The sequence below is a fragment of the Nothobranchius furzeri genome, chromosome 7 (assembly GCF_043380555.1).
Source record: "Nothobranchius furzeri strain GRZ-AD chromosome 7, NfurGRZ-RIMD1, whole genome shotgun sequence".
Classification (NCBI taxonomy): domain Eukaryota; kingdom Metazoa; phylum Chordata; class Actinopteri; order Cyprinodontiformes; family Nothobranchiidae; genus Nothobranchius; species Nothobranchius furzeri.
The window spans coordinates 54,417,129-54,443,012 of record NC_091747.1 but is presented as its reverse complement, the minus strand read 5'-3'; the positions used below and the strand labels follow the sequence as shown (position 1 = coordinate 54,443,012).

At 42.3% G+C, this 25,884-nt stretch overlaps 2 protein-coding genes across 4 annotated transcripts in view; one reads left to right on the top strand and one right to left on the bottom strand.

The window, feature by feature from the left end:
* sema5a (sema domain, seven thrombospondin repeats (type 1 and type 1-like), transmembrane domain (TM) and short cytoplasmic domain, (semaphorin) 5A) overlaps nt 1-25,884 on the top strand; it is a 207,564-nt gene that overhangs the window by 15,154 nt on the left and 166,526 nt on the right. The window lies entirely within an intron of this gene.
* On the bottom strand, nt 2,110-4,191 carry LOC139070620 (piggyBac transposable element-derived protein 4-like). The gene is made up of 2 exons (XM_070553216.1): nt 2,692-4,191; nt 2,110-2,605 (listed from the first exon to the last, which is right to left on the bottom strand). Exons 1-2 carry the CDS (start codon nt 3,967-3,969, stop codon nt 2,195-2,197), a joined length of 1,689 nt encoding a protein of 562 aa, XP_070409317.1. The 5' UTR covers nt 3,970-4,191; the 3' UTR covers nt 2,110-2,194.

Here is a 25,884-nt window from a genome sequence, read left to right as displayed (position 1 = left end):
ACTCACAAACCTTATTTTTATTGGTTAAATGGCCTCAATCAGCAGCAGTTCCCATCCTGATGCCGTTTCAGCTTTTTTTTATCACCCGCAGCAGTGGTGGTGGCTGTTTTCTTTCTGCACAACGAGTCTTTCTGTAACATATCATTGTCATCAGCGAAACTCCCAACCCACAATGACTCCTTCTGCACCCCTTCCATTCATTACAATTAACACTTTCTCGTTGCATGTTTCTTCTTGGTCATTTTCTTAGAAAAGATGCTTCTTAAGAGATCTGGCCATGTTTGCAGTGTAACTCCTCACCATGTGACATGTTAAAAGTTTTCCAGGCTCAGCAGAACCAATTACCATAATTGGTGGTGGATTATAGTGAATTCTTTCGTTCTCGCTTCTCGATGCTACAGTGCAAATCGACGACTTTCAGAGCTCTCGCCAAACTTTTCAGGTGTTGATAAAACAAATTAAGTGTTGACAAAATAATTAAAAAGGCCTGTTGAAAGGTCTAACTGATCTATATTTAGCCACTGCACTGAAAAAATAAATGAAAAAAGGGGTCAGGGATGTTAATTACAGCTGTGAGATTTGCTGCTGTGGATGGGAAGCAATGATGTCAGAACGGGCCTATAAAGAAACATATTCATGGTTTTATTTCTGCCACAGCAGCTGAACGATAATTCAGCCGCTGCATGTCTGATTAGGTGTCAGATTTCACTCAATCTGTCGCTCAAACATCCACACACACTCCGGTGCGCTCTGCTCATGCAAAATAGTGTGACTTGACGGGATGATTAATGCAAATTATCCAGCTGGAAAGAAGTTCTGTCCGAGATTTACAGAAGAAAGTGTCTGCCCCTTCCAGAGTTCTCATGTTCCTGCTAAATGTTTCAGATCAGCAAACAAAACTCAATAACACGAGTGAATGTTAAATGATCATTTCATTCATTAAGTGGCTAAAGCTAACCTGGCACAATCTAAAGAAGTAACTGCTCTACACCCAACAGTCACACACAGTCCGGATTATTGCCAGGCCAGTAGAACTAGGACTTTATTTTTAGGCTAAAAGATCTCAAAAAGCAAAACATGATGCCGTTCTTAAGAAATTCAAGAACAAAAGAACCTTTAACACCCGGTGAACCGCACGCCTCGCTACGGTAGGCAAAGGCAACAATAGAGTTGAACCTCTGAACCTAAACCCTAACAAAGACCGGTTTCACATTTGAAAAAACAGACTTTTGGTAAAATAGTCTGTGGATAGAAAAGACCAAAGTGGACGTGACATCTGGAGCTTTGGGAAAAACATCATCATACCAACAAACATGGCAGTGGTAGTGTGATGGTCTGGAGCTGTTTTCTACCAGAATGTCCCACAAGAGAATTTTCCAGTTTTGACCCAAAAGAGGTCGTTCATGATGGAAAATGCTCCAGTTTGACAATTATCCATTTAATTCAATCCAATTGTGTGTATAACTTGTGTATTTATAAAGCCTCTTCCTGCCCCCAGTCAAGGAGGCCCAAGGTGCTGTACATGGTGCAGACACATGAAGACACTGTAAAATCAAACATTTTGTTTAACCCTTACCCAACGTTTAAATTTTCTAACGTTAAAGTCATTAGAGCACAAAAAAATGCACTTAGAAAGCTTCCTTTAGAAATATTATATAATATTTCATAAGTCCCAATTTTTTTACATGAATTTCATCCTTGGCTTCAGCCCTAACAAAATATAATAAAATATGTGTGTGTTTCTCAGATTTAACCCCTTTATTGCCAGGTTTATTAGCAAAACCCAAAGTTTGAAAACTGTACAAAAAATGAAAAAATCAAATCATTTTTTGTGTGTTATGTCCAGATGACCTTTTTTGTGGGTAAGTTGTCACAGCCTTGGAGTGTCACAAATAGGCATAAAAATATTTTTTGCTCACTTTGTAGTTTTTGTGTAATGTCATATTTTCTAAAATACTCACGTTAAAGTCATTAGAGCACAAAAAAATGCACTTACAAAGATGACCAGTTGAACACTTTATTAAAGCACACGAACAAAGAAAAAGTGTGTGTGTGTGTGTGTGTGTGTGTGTGTGTGTGTGTGTGTGTGTGTGTGTGTGTGTGTGTGTGTGTGTGTGTGTGTGTGTGTGTGTGTGTGTGTGTGAGAGAGAGAGAGAGAGAGAGAGAAAGAGAGAGAAACACAGAGGGGAGTGAGCTAACAGCTGCAGGCTGAGCACACAACTGTTGAGTGCTCCTTGCACACAGCCTGTCCACATGCATGGTAAAAGCGTGCATGCACGCTCCTCTTCCCTCTGCAAAGGTGGCATCTTTTCTTTGTCTGCTCCTGGGCTGGACCTGGCTCCACTTGCTGCTGCACCTCCAACAGAGCTGCAGCGCTGCTGGACCGCGGCAAGCGAGTGCGCCTCGCCTGGGCTGGTCTCACCATGGAGGTCCCAAGCTCCTGCAAGAACAGCCTTCGACGGATGCTCCTCTTCTGTTGGTTCCAGGCCGGTTCCACAGACAGCCACAGGACCAGGGCATTGTAGGCGCTCACATCTAACATGTTGCAGAAGAGCGACATGGGCCAACGTCTGGTCTTGCGGCGGCAGCTGTATGTTGCAACGAGCTGGAATAAAAATAAATGAATAAATAAATTACATATGCAATTAGGTTGGTGAATTATAATAAAACAAAATAAAATAAATAAATTACCTTGTCCAAGTTGTCAACTGCCCCTTTGCAGCGGTTGTAATCGATGATTACGGTCGGCTTCTGCTGCGGTCCCTCCTGGATCTGAACCTGATGGTGTTTGGTGCTGAGGAGCAGAACGTTCCGCCGGCGCTTTGGAATGTAGCTCACCGCGGTGGCGGTGGAGGTGAAGCCGAACAGGGAGGACAGAACCGCTCTGCTTTTCATCTGGAGCAGCTGTGGGGGCAACTCTGGCTTGTTGCGCCTAACTGTTCCCACAAGACAGATTTTTTTTTTAGCAGCTCCTCTCCAAGAACCAGCGAGGTGAAAAAATTGTCCGTGGTGACAGTGCGGCCGCTCAGACCCTCCGTGAGTTCCAGCACCACCCGCTTCCCTTTCTGCCGGGGCGTCTCGAGTCGTCTTGCCCAGATAGGGAATAATCCCCCAGGCATAAGAAGTGGCCACATCGCACACCACCCACAGCTTGATGCCATATTTTGCCGGTTTTGAGGGCATGTACTGCTTGAAGTTGCAGCGACCTCTGAATCCGACGAGCTGTTCATCAACGCAGACATCTTCACCGGGGTTGTAGGCGAGAGGGAGCCGGGCCGCCCAGAGGTCCCACACTTCCCGCAGGGGAGCGAGCTTGTCCTGCTGCACCAACCGGCGGGCTGCCCTGGTCAAGCGGTCATCAAAGCGCAATGTTGCAGTCAGCATGTGGAACCTTCCCAAACTCATCGTGGCTCTGAATATCGGCCTCCCCGTTTCCTCCCCCCAGAGGCTGGCAGATGATTCCCCACGGGAACGGTGCACACCAGCGAGGATGAGCAACCCAAACAATGCCCGGAGTTCCACGCGGTCAACGTCTGTCCAATCGTCATATTTTCTTCTTCCCTCTATATTGGTGTATTTTATTATTACATCTAGGATTGTTGTAGTTAAAAAAAAATCGAAGCTGTCCTCAATAGTTTGGATGTAGCTGACAGCGAGGCGGGTGATCCCACAATGGCGGACGTCTGGAGCCCGAAAGGGGATCCTGGTGTCGGGTGTCGGGGACCAGGCGATCCCGCTCTTTGATTGCCACAAAGGATGGTCCCATCTCTCCTCTGCAGCAACCACCTCCTCATCTGAACCTTCTTCCATTTCTTCCCCTGAATCAGGCCCTGGGGTAAAGGCCTGATCTTCAGCCTCTTCATCCGAACAAGAGCTGTCATCCGTGGATGAGGATGAGGCTGACTCTCCCTCTTCCTCAAGCTGCTGAAACACCTCCAGGGCTTTATTCACATTGAATCTTCTTCTCATGGTTGCGGTTCAAAGAAATGAATCCTGATCTGAGTCTCATATATGTACTTTTAGTCAATTGGTGCACCTGTGTAAGCTGCCCCTACTGAATGTAAACAAAATTCGATTCTGCAGGAATTTGTTTTGAAAAACAAATGTATGCCTTTGAAGTTTTTCAGCCTTCATCTTAGCTTTCATCCATGCAAATGCTTTGTACTTATTGAAATAACATTTTGCAAAAGTAAAATTGTGAATGAGTATCTGAAATTTAGCAGAAAATCCTTTGATTTTTGATATATAGCATGCCTTTGATGAATATTCATGAAGTCAACAGAGTGTGAGAACCTGTGCCCCCCCCCCTACACTCCCATGGCCCACACCTGCTCAACCACTCCAGATAATGATCACAGATCTGTCCTTTGAAGATCTGTAAAGTGCTTTGATACCTACATACACGCATGCCTGAACAATCACACACAAAGGAACACATGTCAAAATGCTATTTTGCAGAATAAGCTAATTTTGTACATTCAGTCAGGCTTATTTTTTGAAAGAACACTGAAAAAGCACAATTACCAAAAATTCAGAACACACACATGCAAACTATTGTATGGCATCTCTAAATAACACACAAACCATTTTTTTGCAAAATATGTATTATAATGGGCAGTCAGAGGTAAAGAAATACAGCTAAATCATTCAGTTTAAATGCTGGGTCAGCCATTGCCCTGCTATATATGGAGAAAGTATGCCATGTAGTGAAAAACAGTAAAAACTGCTTCTTACATTTGTGATGAGACTGTAAACACGGGCACAATCATAATTTTTTAAAATTATGCCAATATTTATGCTAATTAAAAATATATGATTTACATGAAAGTCAATGGCACAAAAAAATGCTTCAATGTGCTTAACTGTACAAAATGATTTCCACGTTTTAATAAAGTAGGTTGAATATTTTTTCAAACTTTTTTTTGTAATTCCTTCCAAAATACACATCCTCCATAAAAATTAGATAAATTGCATTAACATAGCCAAAGTTATTCACAAAAATACACGTGTCAGCACAAAAAAATGCTCTAATGTGAGGTAAGGGTTAAATAAAATAATTAAAAACACTAAAAAGCAATAAGAATTAAAAGCAATAAGACCAAAGAGGAATCAGAAAAAATACCAAAAACAAGAAGTGGGTGTTTCTGAATCCAGGGGCTGCAGCCTTCGTCACGGTGAAGCGACAAGAATGTCCGAGCTCGAAGGATACTCATAATGCGTCCTTGTTTCCATCGAATTTCGAGGACGGGTCAGGTGCTATCCCAGGGTTCACTGCAAGCTGAATGGGAGATTTTTGTTTTTGTAGTAAAGATGGGCGAAGTTGCGGATCACAGCTTTAAATGTTAGCATATGAATATCTGGCACAAAAAAAAAAAAGAAAAAGAAATGACCTAAAGTGGTTTAGTTGTTATGAATTTTTAAGCATTTTTGTTCTTTAAATACATTTTCTTAAACTATAAGACAAATGCTCATAAAATAGCTAGTATGATGGTCCCGTAGTTCCTTATTCATTATCGCTACGTCTTAGCTTGTTGCTAGGCAAGAAGACAGACACTGAGGTAGGGGTGTGAAAATATGAACGCTAGAACATCCAAATTCACACCCACTGACGTCTGGTCCTAATGGTCGAGGAAGGACCTGACCGACGTGGATCGCGTGGGACGAGTGCTCAAACAAATACTACCCCAGGATTCGGACACACCCGGAGTGGGACAAAATTCCTCCGGAGTGATGGGAGAGGCCCAATCGCATTAGCTGCCACCAAAAGTGTCACAACCTGTCGCATCAACATTTGAAAAATGCATTTATATTTACACAGGCTATTTTTCTCTAATACAGAAATTTGTTTTCCGAGCTAAAAAAAAAAAATCAAAAATAGGGAAACTCTGCAAGCGAGCAAACTCTCTCACTTCGCTGTGTGTCTACACGCAGCATAACAAATGTTAGAGGAGGATGCACAGCGCAGCGATGCAGATACCTCTGTGAGGAGTTAAACACACCTGGAGGCCACATGTGGATTATCCCACCCACCCCCTGCAGGCATCCTGAGCTGGAAAACTCCACAGTCATCGTAATGAGCTAAGGGTGAAGCGGATCATTAAGTCATTATTTATGTACCCTCTGCTGTTTTATCACCTCCAGACTCGGTCTCACGGCGCAGACACCCACACTCACAGCCCCAGAAGAAAAACATACTTGTCTGAGGCGGCCAAAAGGAGGTCGCGTCTAATCGAAAAAAAGTGCAAACATTAACAGTCTGGGGCGGCTGCAGAGACCGCTCACCCGTCCTTTATTCTCCTTCCCTCTTGGGCTTGTTTGCACCTTATTCCGGTTTATTTACATGATGTTTCCGTGTTTTCCTAAACGCGAAGCAGCAAAGGGAAAGTTTTTACAAGCCATTTCCTCTCTGCAGCGGTGTTAGCTAGCTGGATGGGCGCTGTTAAAAGCAAAGCCAATTTTGTATTTGATAAAATCATGCAGAGTGTTGTTGGTACTCAGTTCAAGCTGAGCGTCTGAATCAAACTTCTCCATTCCTGTTTTATTGGTGGATGATTATGGTTGATTGTACTTAAACAAAATACTAAAGGTAGCCCCCAAAAAAGACAGATGACATGAAACAGACGGGGTTTCTGCTGCACCTGGAGCTGCGGCGCAAGTGAAAGGCCACGCAGAGTCAGCTCTCTGGACGCTGTTTCCTCCTCGGAGTTTCCTTTCTTTTCTCAGTAAAAAGACGAGGGGGAGTCGTGGAATCTGTTCTGTTATTTTCAAGTCCTGATTCAATTAAATCTGCAGGCCTAGCCTCCTGATACGAGACTCACTGGCCTGCAGAAAGACGAGGACACGAGTCTGAGGGCATGCGGTGCGCTATTTATGGAGCTGTTTTTCAGAGCCAAGCCTTCCTTCAACTTCAGTCCAACTTTCTTTAATGCCAACCATTCTCTGAAGTGCCCTTAAACTCCTCTTTCTTCCAGCTAAACTCCACATTCTGGTAATCCTCTCCATCTTCCTCCTCCTCCTTCCTCATCACTCCTTTTGTTCCCCCCAACAACACTCCTCTCCTCTTTACCTGCCCTGTTCCTCACCCACCCATCATCCTCTCCTCCTTTTGTGCCTCTATTCTTTTGATTATTACTGGCCTCTCTCCACTAATCCACCTCTGGTAACCCTATACTTGACTCTTCCTCAGCTCCTCTCCTTTGGAGAGCAGCTCAGTGTGAGGGTGAAGGACGTCGATTCATTGGGTTTCAGTCTTTGAGACAGCTGAGCACCTCAGTGCTTTCGGTAAATTACTAGAAGACAGACATGAACAGGAATTCATTCATCATTGTGAACATTTGCACATGCATGCATTCATACCTGCAGACTCTGCATGCAAGAAACCCCACAATAGCACTACAGGGTTTCTCCCAGCGCTTTACGAGCCTGGCAGGCCGCCACGCTTTGCTTGCCCACCCGCCAGGCTAAGCGTCATGCCCCGCCCCTACCGTGTCCGCTGACATGAACGGCGCAGCAAAACTATAGAGCCCTCCATCGGCTGATACTGGCGATAAACAGCAGCGGAACGTGTGTAACCACCCCACCCCCGCTGTCACAAAGGAGCGCTGTGGGACGGAGCGCTCGACCTCCCCCCCCCCCCCCCCACACACACACACACACAGCCAAAGCCGCCAGGCTTAACTCATTTTCTGGGGGAAACCCTGCCCTATGGGACTCACACGTGTGCATTTAATTTTGTTTGACTCATTTCTATTGCTGCAACAGGTCAATGCAATTGTGATTTTTCTAATTTACCAAGAAAAAGTACCCCCCTTAGAGATTTGGTTACTGCAGTACATTTTATAAACAAAAAGCGACTCTCTCCCTTGTTTGTGAGTTTCACGGTTGTTGCCTGCTACGGATCAGCACCAGAAGATAGTTGACTAGTAAAGACGAGGCATACACAGTAAGTTGATAAGTAGATATATAATTTCACTGTAATATTGAGTTGTAGGTAATTGTAAAAGTAGCTCGAGATTATTTTTAGAGCCAACTATTTGCTTATAATTCACCGTTAGCATTGTTAGCTCAACGTTAGCCTCTAGTAAAACAAAAATATGCGGTGGCTTCATAGGGGTATGAGAAATAACTTCTGGGTCGCCCTCGTAACTGGCTTCGAATCATCACATAACGCTGCTGTATTTTGTCGATCTGTCAAATTACACGTGCCGGCGCAGCACCGTTAGCTTGCGCAGACTCATCAACACTGCGGGCAGGGTTTGTATCGCAGGGGAGCTACGGGGAGCCTGAAAGGATGACGGGCTCCCCTAGAAACATTTGACTTACAAACCCAGGGGGAGCCTGAAAAAAAGATCTTGTTTCCTCAATTATATTAAATATATGGCCTCTCAGCGTCGGAGAGCGCTTATTGTTGATACGCTCCAGGAAGCTGCGTCCTGCGCACGACCACAGTAACATTCTCAAAGTGGTGCCACCAAAAAAAATAACGACTGTTTATGTCCGCTGATATTCTCTGGTACGTTCTGTCCTTTATTCGTTCCAGCTGTGGAGCTCATCAGCCACACTCCAGGTGAGTTCACCTCACTGGCACGGCGCCCACTCCGCTATTTTTGCGGTCGGTTGATGCCTTTGATCTGCTTAGTTAAAAAATAACTCGAGGTGAAAAAGTAGGAAGCCAGACAGCATTTGTTCTGGAGGATTGAGAGGACGAAAACAAAGAAAACTAAATAAAAGTGCTTGAAAAAGAACATGTAGGTAGATTGATCCCACTAGACAGTTTTACCTCTATAAAGCAACAATTTATAAGCATTTAATATTTATATATTTAATACAGTTCAGGTCACCTTCAAAACTCAGCCCCACACCCAGGGCCATTTGAAGGCATTTTGAGGGCTAAGGCTACTGTAAATACCCCACCCCCGCCCCCCTTTCAATATAACATGACTGAGACATTAGACTGTTTTGTGATTATTTCACTCTGAAATACTTACATGGTTCCTCTAATTTAGAAAAATTCAGAAGACCTCTGAACTAAATTTAAAAAAATAATTTGGTGTTTAAAAGGTGTTATGGAAGAATGACACTAATAAACAAATGTGAAAGGCTCAAAACCATAGAAAAAAATGCTAATTTGTACAAGAAAACAGAATAATGCTTACTTAGGACCCTGCAAGCACACACACAACAAGATAAGTGGGTCAGGAACTCGCTGGAAAAGAGACTTTTTAGCAGTAATGGATCCAATTGGGTCAAGTAGACATCTGAGGTGATGCTAAAATACAACACACACACACTAAAAGACATAACCAGAAACATCTGTTTTGGGCCTACAATAAAACCCAGATGGACCCCAAAGGGCAGGCGTGTCAACAACAATGGAGACCACACATTAAACACACAGCAAGTTCCTGAGACTGACTCCTGGGGATTCGGATCAGAGAGGGAGGTATTAACCAAGACCACAACCTGTAATTGCCACCATAATTACACAGGAAGGCTTTCAACAAATTAATATATGCCATAATTCTGGGGAAATTTAGCTCAGTTGACCAAAGTCTTAAGAGCTCAATGTCTCATTAGCCACTTGTGTTAGCGCGCGGGCGTATGTGTGTGCGTTTCACGAATAGGCAATATGCGACGGCAAGTCCACGTTTTGTTTTTTCGAATCTCAGCAGCACCTAAACATAGAATGTGAATTAATATGTTTGGAGTTAAAAGCGATGAGATGCAGCTTTGATGTCGAGACATCAAAGGCGTCCTGAAGCGGCTCAGTTCAGAGGGGCAGTGTTGCACCGTACTGTATATTTAGCTGTAAGCCTAAATTAGACCTGTCACATGCCTTCATCTGTCATGGAAGGTGATGTAGCTGCCACTGCTGAATAGGCACCATTATTTTTCTGCTTCAGGGTGGCACTTTGGTGGGAGATGTCTGTGTACGTGTAAAAACATAATCAGAAGAGTATAAGGTAGGAAGAAAAACAAAGATTAGCTTTCTGTTTGTCACTTTTATGTACGTTTCTGAGTGTGTCAGCTTGTTCGAGCCTGAAGTTCTTGCCCTGCGCCTTTCCTTATCGAGTTAGTGGAGGAGCCTGCAGCTAGGAAGGCTCAGGGAGTTAACACCGGCCCAAATACAGACTTTTATTCCTGGAAGTTCTGAAGTTCCCCCCGTAAAACTCATTAAACACCAACACCAAGTTCACACACACCTGGATTTCTGCTCTATACCTGCTGATGCTTGAATCCTTCTAACAATTACAGACCATCTGCTCAACGCCTCACAGGTCGGAGGGATGACTTTTCAATAATCCCATCTTTGTAGTTTTTACTCAGATTATGAAAAAAAAGTTAAAGATCAGCTGTGCTTTGAGATATGTGGCAATTTACAGCATTACGAGTGTGTTTGATGTGTGATTTGTCCTGACAGATAGTAATTTTGATCACACGCAGTCCTTTTAGCCTTGCAGACAACCAGGATGTGCATCTTCACTCTTCCTTTTTTCCCCTGAAGCATCTAATCTCTGGTGCTCTGTCAGGTTTTAGTTTTTTCTGAGAGAAGAAAGTGATGACACACGATCAAAGTGATTTCTGTCCGCGACACGGCTCATTTGGGTCAATTAGAGGGAACTCATTATGTGTTGTCAGTGTTTTGGGGAGGAAAGTGACATCGCGCCTCAAAGATTAGCAATTATCTGTCAGTGATATCCTCAAGTGGTCACAAATGTTTTTCTTTTAATAAAGACCCAAACGTTACATAACCTGAAAACATTTCTTTAAGCTCAAACTTTGTTGTTAAAGTGGCATTGTGTAGTTTCCTGGCGCTAGGCGGTAGTACACACATTTCAGGGTAGTTTTACGCCATATCACCATGACTCTCGCTAATTTAAAAAACATGGTAAATGTTGTCTGTGGATCAGGAAGCATGCAACCTCGACATGACTCCTCAGACTTTGATGGCCCTTCAGTTAATTCAATCGAGAGAATGCGATGGTGATGCTAGCTTTCTGGCGTCAAACTTTTTGGATCTGCTCGAGGTCCTGCATCTGCAAATCTCTTCGTGCTACGGCAATAACGCTCGGCCAAAATATATTGCATCTCTTTTTCGATTCTGTTTTTTCACACTTGTCTTGGAAAGGGCTTAGCAGTTTTGTTATTAATTTCTGTAAGTCGTGCATCCAGCCAGTCATTAAGTGTGATGTCATCGAAAGGTGCACGACCCCAGGTTGGCCAAAAGGAAACATGGCGCCCCCCAAATATGCCGGACCTGTGCCCTATGTACATTAGACCCAATGTACGAAGCTGCCAATATTTTCCAACAACTGAACATCATTTTATTCATTTTCAACGTTTCAATGAATATTTCCAGAGATTAATGGTAAAAACTACACATTGTCTCTTTAAAATACCTCAGACTGTTAGAATCACTGGAGGTTTTACTGTTGAACTAGTTGACAAGTTCAACTTCAACTGGACCCGAGAGAGCTTCCTCAAACATGTGACGAACATCGCTAAAACGCGAGGAATGCCCACCGTGGAGTGTCAATACATCCCATACAGAAGGAGAGCTAATTTATGTGCTTAGTTGGGCTCGAGCAAAGACCCCGACCTCTTGAATGGGACAGTAAATCCTCCCTCACCACAAAATTAGGAACATGTCTCTTTAGCACCATCAAAAGCCAAAGGGAATAAACTACTATTGCCAGAGCTGAACTTAATCAGCTCTAACCTCAAAAACCCCACGCTGCAACCAGCTGGATCTCAAATCATCGCCCTGTCAGAACCAAGCTTCATGGATGGATTGCACCAATCTAACATTTTTACTTCATTATATTGAGACTTGAGTTATTGCTCATTAATTCCAAGCATTGGTGTGATGGTTTCTAGATAAGCATAAACATTTTTTGGTCAGAATCGTCACCACCAACAGTTTTCATGCCCAGCTGCAGTTTGAATTGTTTATTTGAACTTAATAAATGTATAGCTGCCTTATGGTGTTCAGAGTCCTGTGTGTGTGTGTGTGTGTGTGTGTGTGTGTGTGTGTGTGTATGTGTGTGTGTGTGTGTGTGTTAAATGGTGCTTATCATTCCTCCTAGATAAGCTCTCTGATGTGGAGAAAAGTTTTGATTTTGACTCCTTGGTGAACGGCTCATCACAGAGTATTTTATGTAAATTCTTTTTAAGAAATGTAACATCGGCGCCAGTTTTGAGAACACTTTTGTCATCCTTTTTGTGGCTCATAAATAGATGAATAGTTGACCAAAGCCTGTTTCACACAGCAGGATCATCGTGCCAATTTTTGACCAGCCTGTACTTATTGATTATCTTAAATTTATGCATGATTACCATAATGGCTCTAAAGATAATCTGATCAGATAATCCTAACGTGTGGTGTGTTATGAATGCTTTGCTTCAAGGATGTTGGGACCGCTCCATCATAAGTTTTGGCTTTGAAACATGTTGAATTGTCTTGGTCTCCTTTTTATTGACAAATTACGAACATTCTGCCTGAAGAATGTGATGAATAGCCAATCAGTAAGCGAGGTGATGGATGTGTGCAGCACACCCCTCCTCTGTCATGTTTGTTCTCTTCAAAGTCATGTTTGATCTCGCCAGATTTCTCATTCGAGTGGGGAATGTGTGAGCGAAAACAAGAAAAATCAAGCATATTATCTCCAGGGCGTGAAATACACGTAGGCTTCTGGGGGAGCCGTGTGAGACTGTCTTAAGAGTGGGGGGTGAGATGTCCGTTCAGTCACCTCTGTTAAGTTCAGTAAGAGCGAACAAGGGTGGTGTGTGTGTGTGTGTGTGTGTGTGTGGTGGCAGAATAATTTTTCAGGGCTCCCCCTGAGTATATCAGTTGAAGGCTTCTGGGGGAGCCCATCATCCTTCCAGGGCTCCCCCTAGCTCCCCCATTATTAAAATCTTGATCATCTCCGTCTCAACGTGATTGTTTATGTTTCCACGAAACTCTTTTTACAGATCTGAACTATAACTTTAACCCTCCCACATTGTTAATGGGGTCAGATGGACCTCTGGTGTATTTTAATTTTTTATTTTAATATTTGTTAAGGGGTACATCACTTCACCCCTGTCAAGGCATAAACTTTAAACCCTGTTTAACCACCCCCTGTCCTGGCGAGGTCACCTGATAGAAAAGTGGAAGGGTTACACCTTTTATGCAGATTACAGCCGTACTTCACTATAGCTAATTAGTGTTTCTGCAATGTGTGTGTGCAAGGCTGCATCTGAACTGAACCTGACACAACAAATGAACGCTGCACGGTTTGCCTTAGTGTTTTTAGATGCTAAAAGTCTGCGATTATTAAGACTTATGGAGACCATCTTTAGAAATACGAGCTCACCGTAAATAGCATTGTCAGCAGTTCCCATAGGTGATTCTCTGTATTTTATGTAGATCTGTAGCATCAGACTGAGGCTGAAACTGATCTGGTGAATCAGACAGGTGCATCTTTCTTGCCCATTTTTGCAGCATTTTTGTTTTATTAGTTCACTGGCAAATCATTAGTGCAGTGTCCTTAAAAAGTGGGCAAAAAGTCACCAATTGGAAAAGTAAATATTGTGGGAATGTTTTCAAGACTCATGAGACGAGAGGAAAACATCAAGGTCTCATACTTCAGTTTGCTTTTTACAAACCTGCAGCAGATGCATTCTGCTTCATCACCGTGCTGTGAAAATATGTGGAGAAGCTGCAAAAACACGTGTAGGTTCGGTAGATTTAATGAGGAGAGCCGTTCACGGCGAGTTTACTTAACCAATGCTCCCATTGTCCACATTTCCACAAGTGTTTAAATGAGAGCTCAGCTCTCATTTAACAAGCATTTCTTCTTTGGCATTTCGTCAACTTGTGCTGTGTCTGGCTGCTTTTTCATGGCCTTCCAATTTGATCTCGTGGAGGAGTGCTACCTCCACAAAAGGCTTTGTCAAATGGTTAATGAGCACACGGTGAAGGACAACCTGGTCGTTAAGCCTTAGGACCGAAGAACGGAGATAATGACATCTATTGATGTGAGTTAGATAATGATATGTGCAGTCCGAAGCTCCCGTAGCTTTAGAGCTACATTGTTGTGGTGATTCCAGCATGTGTCATCTTCAATACTTTATGAAGTGAGATGGATTCTTGGCGATAGTTGCTGCACAGTGGAGGGTGGCATTAAGGTTAATAGCTGTTTGCAACATAGGAATAAACATGAGTACAGAAGGGGAGAGAATAAACACAAATCTTTTTAATATAGCACGTCAGATTGATGTTTTATTGTAAAACATGCTAAAAAATTTGGAAACATAACACCAGCCTCTCAACTGTTGTTACACCTTCCCTCGCGTGTATTCACCTAGCTTTCATAGATAAAAGAAGAGTTTTTTTTGTGGTTTTCTCTCTCATATGAGAAATTCACAGGATCACACTGAAGGAAATATTACAGCACTGATCATTTCAGTCACTCGTGCATCTTTGTAGTAGTGAAAACCTTCATGCTTTCATCAGTCTTTGAATTAATGTTTCTTGTGCTACAAGTTTTGCACTGTAACTGCTCACCCTTTAACTTTCTGTTTCTTTTTTATTTTAAATTGTATTTTCTGTCATGTTGATTTTAACGCTCTTGCCATTCTTGTTGATGGAAAGCACATTGAGTATGAAATGTGCTATAAAAAAAGCTGTCTTGCCTTTGGAAAAATCACATTTCACCCAAAATGATCATCTTAACGATTTTTGACACCCCTATTGACAATCTTAAAGTTGCCCATGATTACAGCTCTAACGATAATCTTATCAGATAATCCTAACATGTGTGGTGTGTTCTGAGCACTCTGGTCTGCGCAGAAGGACGTTGAAACCCCTTCGATCATAAATCTAAGCTTTCAAACATGTTGGATTGTCTTGGTCTGATTTCATTGGACAACACCTGTTATGTCTAGCCAATCAGAAAGCAAGGTAAAGGAAGCGCACTCCATGCTCCTCCTCCTTCAAAGTCAGATTTGATCTTGTGAGATTTCCCATCTATGCAGGGAATGCCTGTAACTGAAAGCAGTTTGTGTATAGTGTGTAGTATTAGCTGAGTTGGCAGCCAACACACACATTAAGACAAAAACTGGTATTGTGATATTTTTAATCACCACCTGTGGTCTGTCATGCTTTGAGAATCCATTGTGTGTCCTAGGAAGAACACGTTACCCAGAGATTAAATAAATCAGTTTATTTAAATTTTCTTTCATGTTTTTGGTAAATGACTAAAATATTGCTGCAACACACCTACGTTGTTGTAGGTCTTGTTTGACCAAAGTGTTCCTTTATGGATTCAAAGCTTTTTATTTTTTTTCTCATTACTCTGTTTATTTTTTTTTATATCTTGTAGTTCCCCATGGGCTTTATGGTTTAAATTCATGTTTAGTTACATTTTGGCATAAAATTCCCTCGTTCAGGTTTAGGAATACAGAAAAGTTGAAACCCTTTAAAGTAGGGCCCAACTGATATGCTTTTTTTGGGACAGATACCGATATAAAACTTTTAACAAAGGCCGATAGCCGATATAATGGCCGATAAATCTCCCTCACAAAAAAAAAATAAAAATTTTCTTAAGCTTAAACCCTTTCTGCCTTTTTGATGCAAACTTATTTCTCTATTACACACCAAAGAACTGTCTCAATAACTCACTAGGGTTTCCAAGTAATGCAAATAAGATTTATTTAGCAGATCTCGAAAACAACAGAACACACAAACTCAGTCACAGCATAAATCTAACATTCAAGTTTATCGATATATCGGTCGGGCCCTACTTTAAAGGTAACTCAATGAAAATTTGAAAATGTAAAGTTTCAACATCTTTAGAGTTACTGGAAGACTTCCTGTTGTTTGTTGTTAGTTTTGTTGCCATTTTTTTTAATTCTTCTTAATTTTTACATTTGTGTCAATTAGTAAATCCAGTTGCAGTTCTTTGCAGTTCATACAAATAGCATTTTAGAAACTTCAATTAGTATAAGTTTCACACTTCATTGTTGTTTTGGCAAAATATTTGGAATTTTCCTGCCAGGAGTCCCCGAGTATGAAATATATAATTGGTATCAAAGTTTATAAAATAAAGTTTGCATGAACTGCCATGACATTTTTGACATTACAGATTTTTTAAGGGAGCAGAAAGACTTTGTGACCGCCTTGCTCAGATTAGCCAGAAACAGAAAAAAACTGAGAAACTCCTCATTAAGAACAAATAAGTGAGGAAATACTAAAGTTTTAAAAACATTATTTTCCTCTAAGGAAGATTAGAAAGTATTTGCATACTTTTTCCTCTATAGAGTAATTTATCAATAAATGATTAAAAGAATGGGAATGAACTTCAAAGCGTAAAGATCAAGCCTAGGAAATATGAGTCCCTTTATTTCAGCAGCGCTGCATCAGAACTGTAATTCATCAACAGCCTAAATAATCTCATGGGGTAACGGGTTACTTTAGGAAACATGTCTTCAGCCACAGAGTTACGGTCATTAAAGCCACTTTAAACTCTACTTTGCTTTTAGGCAGCATTTGCTCTTCTGTGGTGGTGAAAAACACTTCTGACTCATCTGCAGAGCAGGATCAGGACGACATTATGGATCTAAAAATGTATCTGTAACAATTCCAAGACTTCAGGATGGACCGAGAGAAATATGTTTTGATGTGCAGACTTGCTTTTTCAACTGAGTAAGTCCAGTTGTCTGTTCTCTTTTTGGAATTGTTATTCCCAAAATGTTAAATTACGCATATTTATAGTAAAGTGGTAACATGATTTTAGTTTATTTAGGATTTCATTGCAGGCCTGAAATGTTAACATTTGGTGAATAATAATGAGATTTGCAGGGAAAATAGTCACTAATCGGTTTAAAAGGTTTTGCAAGTGAGATAAATCTGAGTAAAGTCTAATAAAGTCACATTTTTGCATCACAGCACAAAAACTTATGAATTGGATTTAAAAAATTTTTTTTGTCAAAATCAAATGCTGCAGGGCATCAATTTAGAGTTTTGTTATCGTTCAGTTTGGACCCCGCCACATTGGTGTAATGCAGTGAAGTGTCTGGGTGACAAGCCAATCAATTTAAAATAACCTTATTTGAGTTAACTGTAATTTCAGATGTGAAACTATGAAAACACATTTTAAAGAGTAGCTAAACTCCAAATTAACATTTTTTTTGCTTTTAAACGGTATAATCGGGTCTTTGCAACCTTTCTGTTTCTGTGCATTTTTTGACATGTTTGTATAAACTTGATTACCGTATTTTCCAGATTATAAAGCCCCATTCCCACCTGTACCGGGTCGGCCCGGGCCGGGTAGCATAGGTTGTTTACATATCTGGGTGGCCTGGAATTTTCCCGGGCCAACCAAGGCTCATTCTCGGCCCTCTTCCCGAGGGGTACTGCTTCAGGCCGACCAGGGCCAACACGCCCACTGCTGACAGCAAATTCACACCTTCCATTAGAGCAAGCCTCTGATTGGTGGGTAGAATCAGCCCATTCACACCTTCCATTAGAGCAAGCCTCTGATTGGTGGGTAGAATCAGCCCACATGGGCTTAAGGCAAGGATGTGTGGAATCAACCGGGCCAGGCTGGGGCCGACTGGGGCTACCCGGCCCGGGCCGACCCTGTACAGGTGGGAATGGGGCTTAAGTTGCACCAGCCATAAAATGTATAACGAATAAGAAAAAAACATTTAAGTCGCACTGGACTGTAAGTCGCATTTTGGGGGGAAATTGTATTATTTTTCTTAAAAATCTGAGACCAAGTACTTCACATTGCAAGACAAGTACCGGTAACAATAACAGAATAAACAACCAGGGCGCTGCAGTGCACCACGGTCTCCAGCAGAGGATGGCGTTGTTTCAAACCCTCCCAGCGGGCGGGGAGAGCTCATTCCTGGGTCGGAGCCGCCCGGCCCGCAGCATCTCGCCACAGGCTCCAGCAGGTGATGGCGGGGCAGAGGAGCTTATTCCTGGTCCGGAGCCGGTCCGCAGCAGTGCGGTATACATAATTTGGTATATAAGTCGCTCCAGAGTATGTCGCAGGACCAGCCAGACAATGAAAAAAAGTGCGACTTATAGTCCGGAAAATACGGTAAATCTAGAATCTAGGTCTAAAAATTTCTTAGTGCTGCCCCCTGTGGCAGAACAGCGGCTACTGCATTTTTAAATTGCGATTGACCTTGGCTGGTACAATTTCATGTCATCGGTATGGTCTCCTGCCACTCCCCCTCCCTCCCAGGATGGAAATTCCTCACACTTGGCCATGCCACTCTGTGCCTCCTGGCAACGCCCACTCTCATAGCATTTTTAAGATCTTGACTAGGGGTGGAGTTACATTTTCTGATGGCGTGCAGTCCCTCTTTAAATCATTATTTCTGATTATAATTAATCACTCTGAGTTTTTCATGCTGGCTGAACATGAAAATAGTCTCCTACACCTATCTCCTGCATCAGATCCACATCACAGTGTCATTGAACGTTCATGTACGCCCATCTTTACTCACGACAAGGAAGGCGGCTGTTGATTTATCTTCTGAGAATCATTAGCTATAGAAGCTAATTGCTAGCATTAGCGCCTGAGTTATTTGTCAGAGGCAGAGTTGTATTGCTGTTATCCAATCTGAGGCAAGATGTCCAAACAGCAGGAAAGAAAACTCCAAAACCTCCGTCTGAATGACATACGAGGCATTCATTCCTACTGGAGACAACTGTTAATGTGTTGATTAAATGTTCAGCACCTTTATTATATAAAAAATAATCTAAATTACTATTGGCAGAGGAACTTTGAAGCTCAAGGGAACTAAAAGTTCCCCTATGGCTGGATGCAATATTTGATTTAAGCTCCACCCCCTCAGGAAAAGGACATTTGTCCAAATTAAAAACTGAAGTGAATCTCTATTGATATCTGTTCATACAGTTCTGCTGCTGCATGTTGATTAATTATTTTTTATTTATTGTTATAATTTAATATTTGATTACATAAAACCCACTACTGTGTGCACGTGAGCTGGTAATGAGATAATGACGGGACTCAGTGAGTTAAAAGTTTCAACTTTCATACGATGTTTGATAGATCCAGAGGCGTGATTTGCCGGGGGCTAAGGTGTGCAGCCCGGTGCTGAAAGTGGCTAGAAGTCTCTGGTGTCTCCATTTTTGAGAAGGCTGATTGTCAAAGTGGACTAGTCCATTCAGCTGTCGGTGAAACACAATCCTGCAAACTCCTCAGTGGCACACAGAGAAAGAAAGGATGAGAGTGGAGTGAGAGGGAGATGGGTTTCTGGCTCCGTCTAGCAGAGACATGATCGCATTGGATGCCTGCAGGCTCCGTCTCCGATTCAGCTCCTCTGTTGTTTCCCGTTCGCCCCTGGGAGGCGGGGGTTTGGGCAGGCGAGCGCACACGTGCATTTGCACAAACACCACAACAGCTACATTGGTTCCATCTATTTTTCATGGTTTCTGCCTTATACCAACTCGGGCTCCAGCTTTCTGCCGCTGTGCCAATCTGTGATGGTAACAGTACATTTACAAAGACCAGATACAAGACAGACACACACACAACCAATTAATTGGTTTCAGTGGAGCCAAGAGCTAATTTACTATCACTCATGCCACATTTCTTCAGATACAGAAAGATGACTCATCTCAAAGCAGAGTCCTTATGGCTTCCTCTCCATCTGCACGTCCCTTATGTGAATCAAAATATACGAGTGCGTGTTTTAGAGCCAAAGAGGTGGTTGTTTTTGTTTTCCAGCCATATAATTACCGTGCTGTAGGAGTTGGCAGTCTGTTTAGGCTTGTTATCTTGGACGTGCTGATAGAAAAAACACGAGGGAAGATTGATTGTGGGACACTCGTCTCTGCCCCTTCGCCTCCCTTCTAGTTTGGGACTTCTGTCAATGAAAAGCAGCTTTGAAAGTGTTGTGTTGTCATGCAGATTAAAAATAAGAGTAGGAAAAACAAAGCGATCGCAAGTCTTACTGGCTTTATTATTTAAATCCTTCTTCTTTAAAATATGCTGCACAGAAATCTTCATCAAACAGCATCGAAATACTCCTTAAGATAATATCTGAACTTTTCTGTCTCATAAAATTTCACATATAACTCAAACTGATGTGCTCTGTCTTTGATGAGGCGTATTTCCCAAGACTGAGTTATTTTAACCAGTGTGCAGTTACTTTTAACTGATCTAATTATTGCATTCTGCCGAATCTATACATGTAAGAAAAAAAAAGCATGGTAAGTCACACCAGGCACTGCATCTATCTCTCTTCACTCTGAATGCACTAAATGAGGACACATTAGCATGTTTCCCTTCCGTGCTGTAAAAACTAGTCTGAAAAGCACATTTAAGGAATCGAGCACAAAAATAACACTTTCAAGCGTTACTGGAAAGTTAAACCAACCACATGAAAGTATCTGTTGGGACCAGGGAGTTTTAGTGGCTGATTTTAGAAAAAGGCGTTGATGTAGCTTAGCCGTAAGTCAGTTAGTTTAGATGTGTTCCAAAGTTTTTAAAGGCTGAAATCTAAAACAGCCTCTTACTTCACTTAAAATAACATTTAATACTTTTCTCCTTGCTGTTAGTTCAAAGTGGCATTGTAAATGTTGTAAAGAACCATACCGCAGAGCGAACAACAAGCTAACGCTAACACAAGCCAATTGATAATGAATAAGCCATGAAGTAAAAACATCCCCGCTGTTGAACAAAAACTATTATAAACACGTTCTGTAGCAACAAAGCCAGGTCACTATTGGCGCCTTAGTAGCCTCCTTTATCTTGCTCAAACAAATGCCACCACGCCGATGTTCTCTGGTTTTAGCTCTTTGCTTCGCCTTCAAATACATTACTCTCCTACTTTTACTTCCAGGCCATCTTTGCAGTGCCTGCTGGGATTCTTCTTGTGCCTTATATTGATTTCCGCAAACTGAAAAAGCTAACTGCTAGTCTTTATTGTAGCTACTGCTATTGTAGGCTATTGCCCGTAAGACGGGCAGCGACCTTCCAATAGTGTACCGACCCAATCCACAAAACTATTGAGTGCAGTTTCTGGTCAGCAATGGGCAGCAGACTGCTGTCTAGTGTGAAGTTGTGCAAATTTCTGACTCAAGAACCACTGAAACCATTTTGAAAGCAATAGCTTAAAGTGTTCTGTGTTGCTTGATTTGGTCTCCCAACGATCTGTCTTTATGGTTTTTGTCTGTAATTTTATGTGAATTACCAGATTTACGGTTAAACTGCACGCTGCCTGCAAGTGATAAAACAGCCAGAACAACTTATTTAACTTTGACCATTGTTAGCATGTCATCTTATCAGTAAAATTGATCCGGATCTCTGACACGGGTCCAAAATAGTCGTTTTATAAGCCACAAAAGTTGTTTTAAAATAATTTGAGTTATTTATTCTCATGTATACTTTTGAAACAGGTCCAAAATAGGCCTGTTAGTTATATTTCCTGTTAAAACATCCTGATTTTGGTTTAGATTTTATTTAAGATATAGAAACTGGATTGATTGGTTGGTTGATTGATTGATAATTCAGTGCTGAAACATCTAGCAGCAATAAAAAATAGTGTATGAAAAAAAATTTCAACTGTCAAAAGTGCTGAATGAGTAAATTTTTTATGATAGATCTACGTCTCCCATCTCCCTGCCACACCTGGTGTGGAGTGCGGTGCCTTGGTCTGCCTGGGTCGTGGCTCCCGGGTCAGGGAGTTTAAGATTTTTGGCATCTGCCTGATCAATCCCGGTGGCTGCCTGGTGGGGTCTGGGTCCCCGGGCTCTGCTGGGTTCCCGGCGGGAGTGGTCGCCCCTGGGTCCCGGGTCGCTGGGTCCCGGGCTCGGCCGGTTAGGGGGTGGGAGGCTGCAGGCGGGCCTGTGGGCTTGCCGCCGATATCTCCCGGGAATCTGCCGGCTGCTGGTTGTGGCCCCCCGGGGCAATCCTCTGTGCCTCTCGAGGGGGACAGGGGCTTTTCTGGTCGCAGTCTCCCTGGGGTTCCTGTGCTCTGGGGCAGCTCCTGGATCTCTGGGACTTGGAGCTCCCTCCGTCTCCTGCACATCTTTAGGGGCAGATCTGTGGCCCCTCTCACACTATTGAACGCTCCTATAGAGAAACCTTACATAAACAAGCGCGTGTACACACACAGGTGCTCACATAGTGCTCTCATAAGTATGGACTTGGACACGTTCAACAAAGGTCTTAAGGCTGTGGTGGGCACTTAATGCACTGTGATTTATTATCGTGTGATTGTTCAGTTAAACAATGTTGATTATATATTTCTTCATCAAGTTGACACAGTGATAGCTTGATCTTGTTGTATTGTTGTGTCCCTTTTTTTTTCTTCTTCTCTCTTTCTGCAGGCCTAGAAGCAGACTCTTGTTCATTATTGTTTATTTTTGTGAAATAAATAAATAAAAACAAATTATTTTAATATCATTTTTTGCTTTTTGTGTTTGATATTTTTCCTAACAAATAATTTTGACAGCAAGAACACAAAAAACTCAAATATTTCTTCTGATTGTGGGTACACAACTGTGTTTAAATGTAATTCCAGAACAAACCTATAATTTTATACACCTCTGTCCTAAAAGCTGCAGCTGCAAACTGCTGAAAGCTCTGATTATTCACAGCTAGTGGAACCAAAGAGACCCAGCTTTCCCTGTAAAATCTGGAAAGGATTTCATCCATCATTCCCGACTCATACCGTGTCATCGCTAAAGCTCATGATTGATTGCGATATTAGTAATTGGATGATTTGAAACTGCAGTCCCCTGTGCAGAACAAACTAAAGAGGAAAAAAACATCTGTACTCTGTGAGTTTTAAACTTTCAGCTGAACGAGAGGAATTCACCCTCGGGTGAGTGTCATTTTCTTTTCATTTCTAGTCTGGCAAACGTCAAGGTAGCATTTCTGTGACCTTTTGTCTCTGCAAATCAATGGGTTGGTCTTGTAGTTGGTGGTTACCCTTGATACTAGTGGAGCAGCAAGCAGCTTTTACTCAGTTTCGGAACTTCAGAGGTTCAGTGTGTGTTTGTGTGAATGCAAAGTCAGTTTTACACATTGCGTGTGTCCACAGCTGTAGACGGTGATGGTATAATTTTGCGCCCAGGGAGAACGCCGGCTAACCGTTAGCCAACCATGTAATTAAAGCATTAAAATGTCACCACACCTCAATGGAGGGCGTTATCGCTGCAGTCCCAGGTGAATGTGCATTTTCAAGTTGGGTGTTTGTGTTTGCTACAGGGATGCTAACTTGTGTGAGTCTCGGAGGACTGTGGTCATCTTCACACCTCCTCTTTGATCACTGGATTAATAATGCAGCACATGGAGAACAAAGGCTTTCAGGTGTGGGGAATCTTTGATGTCGGTAGATTATTCTTGCAGATAAAAGTTGATAAAATCACAAGAAAACTGTGAAGCATTGAGAAGATAGCTTTTTTTGAGGTGGTGAAGAAACGAAGAAAACATGTTTTTTTTTTAAGATGGTTGTTGTGCAGTCAGAGGATCAGAGAAAACCAACACTATTAGGTCTGAAACCTGGAACCTTTTGTGACAAACTCTGGGTTTTGTCACACAGATTTAGGGGACTGGAACACGTCGGTGTAGTTGTGACAACTGGGTCCCTGTGAACAGCATTTCCTTGACACTTTGAGCATCTCAGACAGTCGCCTCGGGGTCTGTACGATGTGTCAGAGCCACTGTCTCAACAGCCGATCAGTGCCAGGGTCAGGCACTGGATGCTTTTTTTCCTTTTTCCCTTCTCTTTCAGGTGCGTAGTCTTATAGAGACATCTCTTTGCTGTGGCAGCAGTTAGGTCACAGTAAATTAGACAAGTTCAGAGATCACAGAGTGATGGTAATTAGTACTAAAAAGGCAGAGCGTGCACTGTGCAGAGATCCTGCAAGCTGATAACGTTCCTTTCACTCAGCTGCATGTAGCCGGGTGTCTTTAACTGGGAAATAAAGCTGGTTAGGGTAGCTTACTGTGAATAAATCTCTCCAATGCTTGATTGCTTGATTACTTTGATTCAAAAGGTTAATTAGTTTATAAAATTCCAACTTCTTCTGCATTTTATGCCAGCTTGAGTTAGCCATCTACTTACATCACATTTTGGGTTTTCCTGCTGCAAAAGCAGAAATCCGCAAACCACAGCCTCGATAAACGCTCTACAATTATGAAGTTGGCCTGTTTGGGCTACAAGTCCAAACTCTGCCTTACCTTGACCTCAGTCTTCAAGTAAACGGTTTTTGTGTGCACTTCGAGGGTTAGGCCAAATGCTTTAGGTCACATGGATCATAGCGGACCTTCTCCAGCAATCACAAAGGCAGCAACCTGAATTGTTGCCAAGTCATTTTTAGACTTTTTCTCAGTGTCCGAGTGTGATGTCACTTTCCGTGCCACGCTGGATTTTACCGAAGCGTCGCCCCCACAGGGAGTAAGTGTTAGGCAGATACCTGCAAGCTGTATTTTAGCCCCAGCACAGGCGAGCTGGGTAAACAAGAGAGAGCAGGGAGTTTTAGGGACTTGGGTGGGACTTGTGTGTTTTTGAGTAAATTACTGGGTTTGTTTTCTAGCAAAGCAGCGGAGAGAGAGAGTCATTGTGTGTTTCACTATGATTCAGTGAGCGTGCAAACGTGTGTGATCTGTGTCCCAGATTTATCTAAGCCAAAGCTACGGTTGTGGTTTGGTTTGTCATCGAGGCTAGAGAAAAAAAAAATTCCCCTTTCCTAAAATATGGTGCGAAGCCTTTGGTGTGTTTGGAAGTGATTGTTTTTTTTAGATTGAGAAAGAAAAGAAAAGAAAAGCCTGAGCTGTTCCTCCGAAGTCAAGAAGTGGAACACTAACCAGAAGTCACCTAAAGACAGCTGACGCAGATGTTTTGTGTAATAATCTTTGCTCTAATTGAGGACAGAGGTTAAGTTGTGCAACATGGCTACCAGAAGAGCTCACTAGTTTCTAATCCCGAGCGCCTGCGTTTTATCAGCTTCCTCCACTTCCTCTGTTTGCTAAGACCGTAAACAAACAGAAAGTTTTGCCTGAGTACTAGAATCAGGAATCATGCATGGTTAGATTATAAACAACAGAACACAAATTATTGCAGAGGAATTTACAAAAAAAAAGCATGGTTTGTAGTCTAATGAGGTATTTTTTATTGATTGATCCAACCATCTGCTTTTCAGAGTTATCCATAGCGGGGTTATGAGGTGATCCAGGAGGGAAACCCTGGCATCCCTCTACTCAGTGACATTTTCCAGCTCCTCCCGGGAGATACCAAGGTGTCTCCAGGCCAGAGACGATATATTATCCCCCATCGAGTTATGGGTTTGCCCCAAGGTCTCCTTTTATTGGGATGTGCCTGAAAAGCCTCCAGAGGGAGGCGACTAGGAGGTGTCCTAATCTTAACCACCTCAGCTGACAGTTAGCTCCTATAATTTAATGGACCTTCTGTGCCCATTTTGGCTATTTGTATCCAGGATTTTCCCCTTTTGTCAAAATATCTATCATAAGTGAAGGTTGGATTGTAGACAAGCAAATTAAAACTCACCTCTGTCCTTTTCTTAATAGACCAGAGAAATGTCCTCATTGATGCAGATAAATCTCGATAAATCAATTCATTTTCTGCTTGTTCCTACCTTCATGGTACTTGAACGTCCATTGCTTAAAGCAGCGACCTACCCCGGCCTTCCACCAGATGTGTAACATCTGCAAAGCGTAAGATGCAGCTAATACCTGCCATTGTATTCAGTGGGTTTGTTTCCAGTCAGCACAGAGCAGCGCATCCCAGAGGTGCAGTTAGGGGTGGGCAATATAAACGATATAAGGTAGAAATGATATAAAATTGGGTAATGGTAGAGTTTTTGGCTATATCGCAATACCGCAATATCGC

Excerpts from the sequence above, each read along its gene's own strand:
- LOC139070620 (XM_070553216.1), bottom strand. The coding sequence starts at position 3,969 with ATGAGAAGAAGATTCAATGTGAATAAAGCCCTGGAGGTGTTTCAGCAG. Across the intron at positions 2,606-2,691 it reads CAGTTGACAACTTGGACAAG|CTCGTTGCAACATACAGCTG; the intron begins GTAATTTATTTA and ends TTTTTATTCCAG.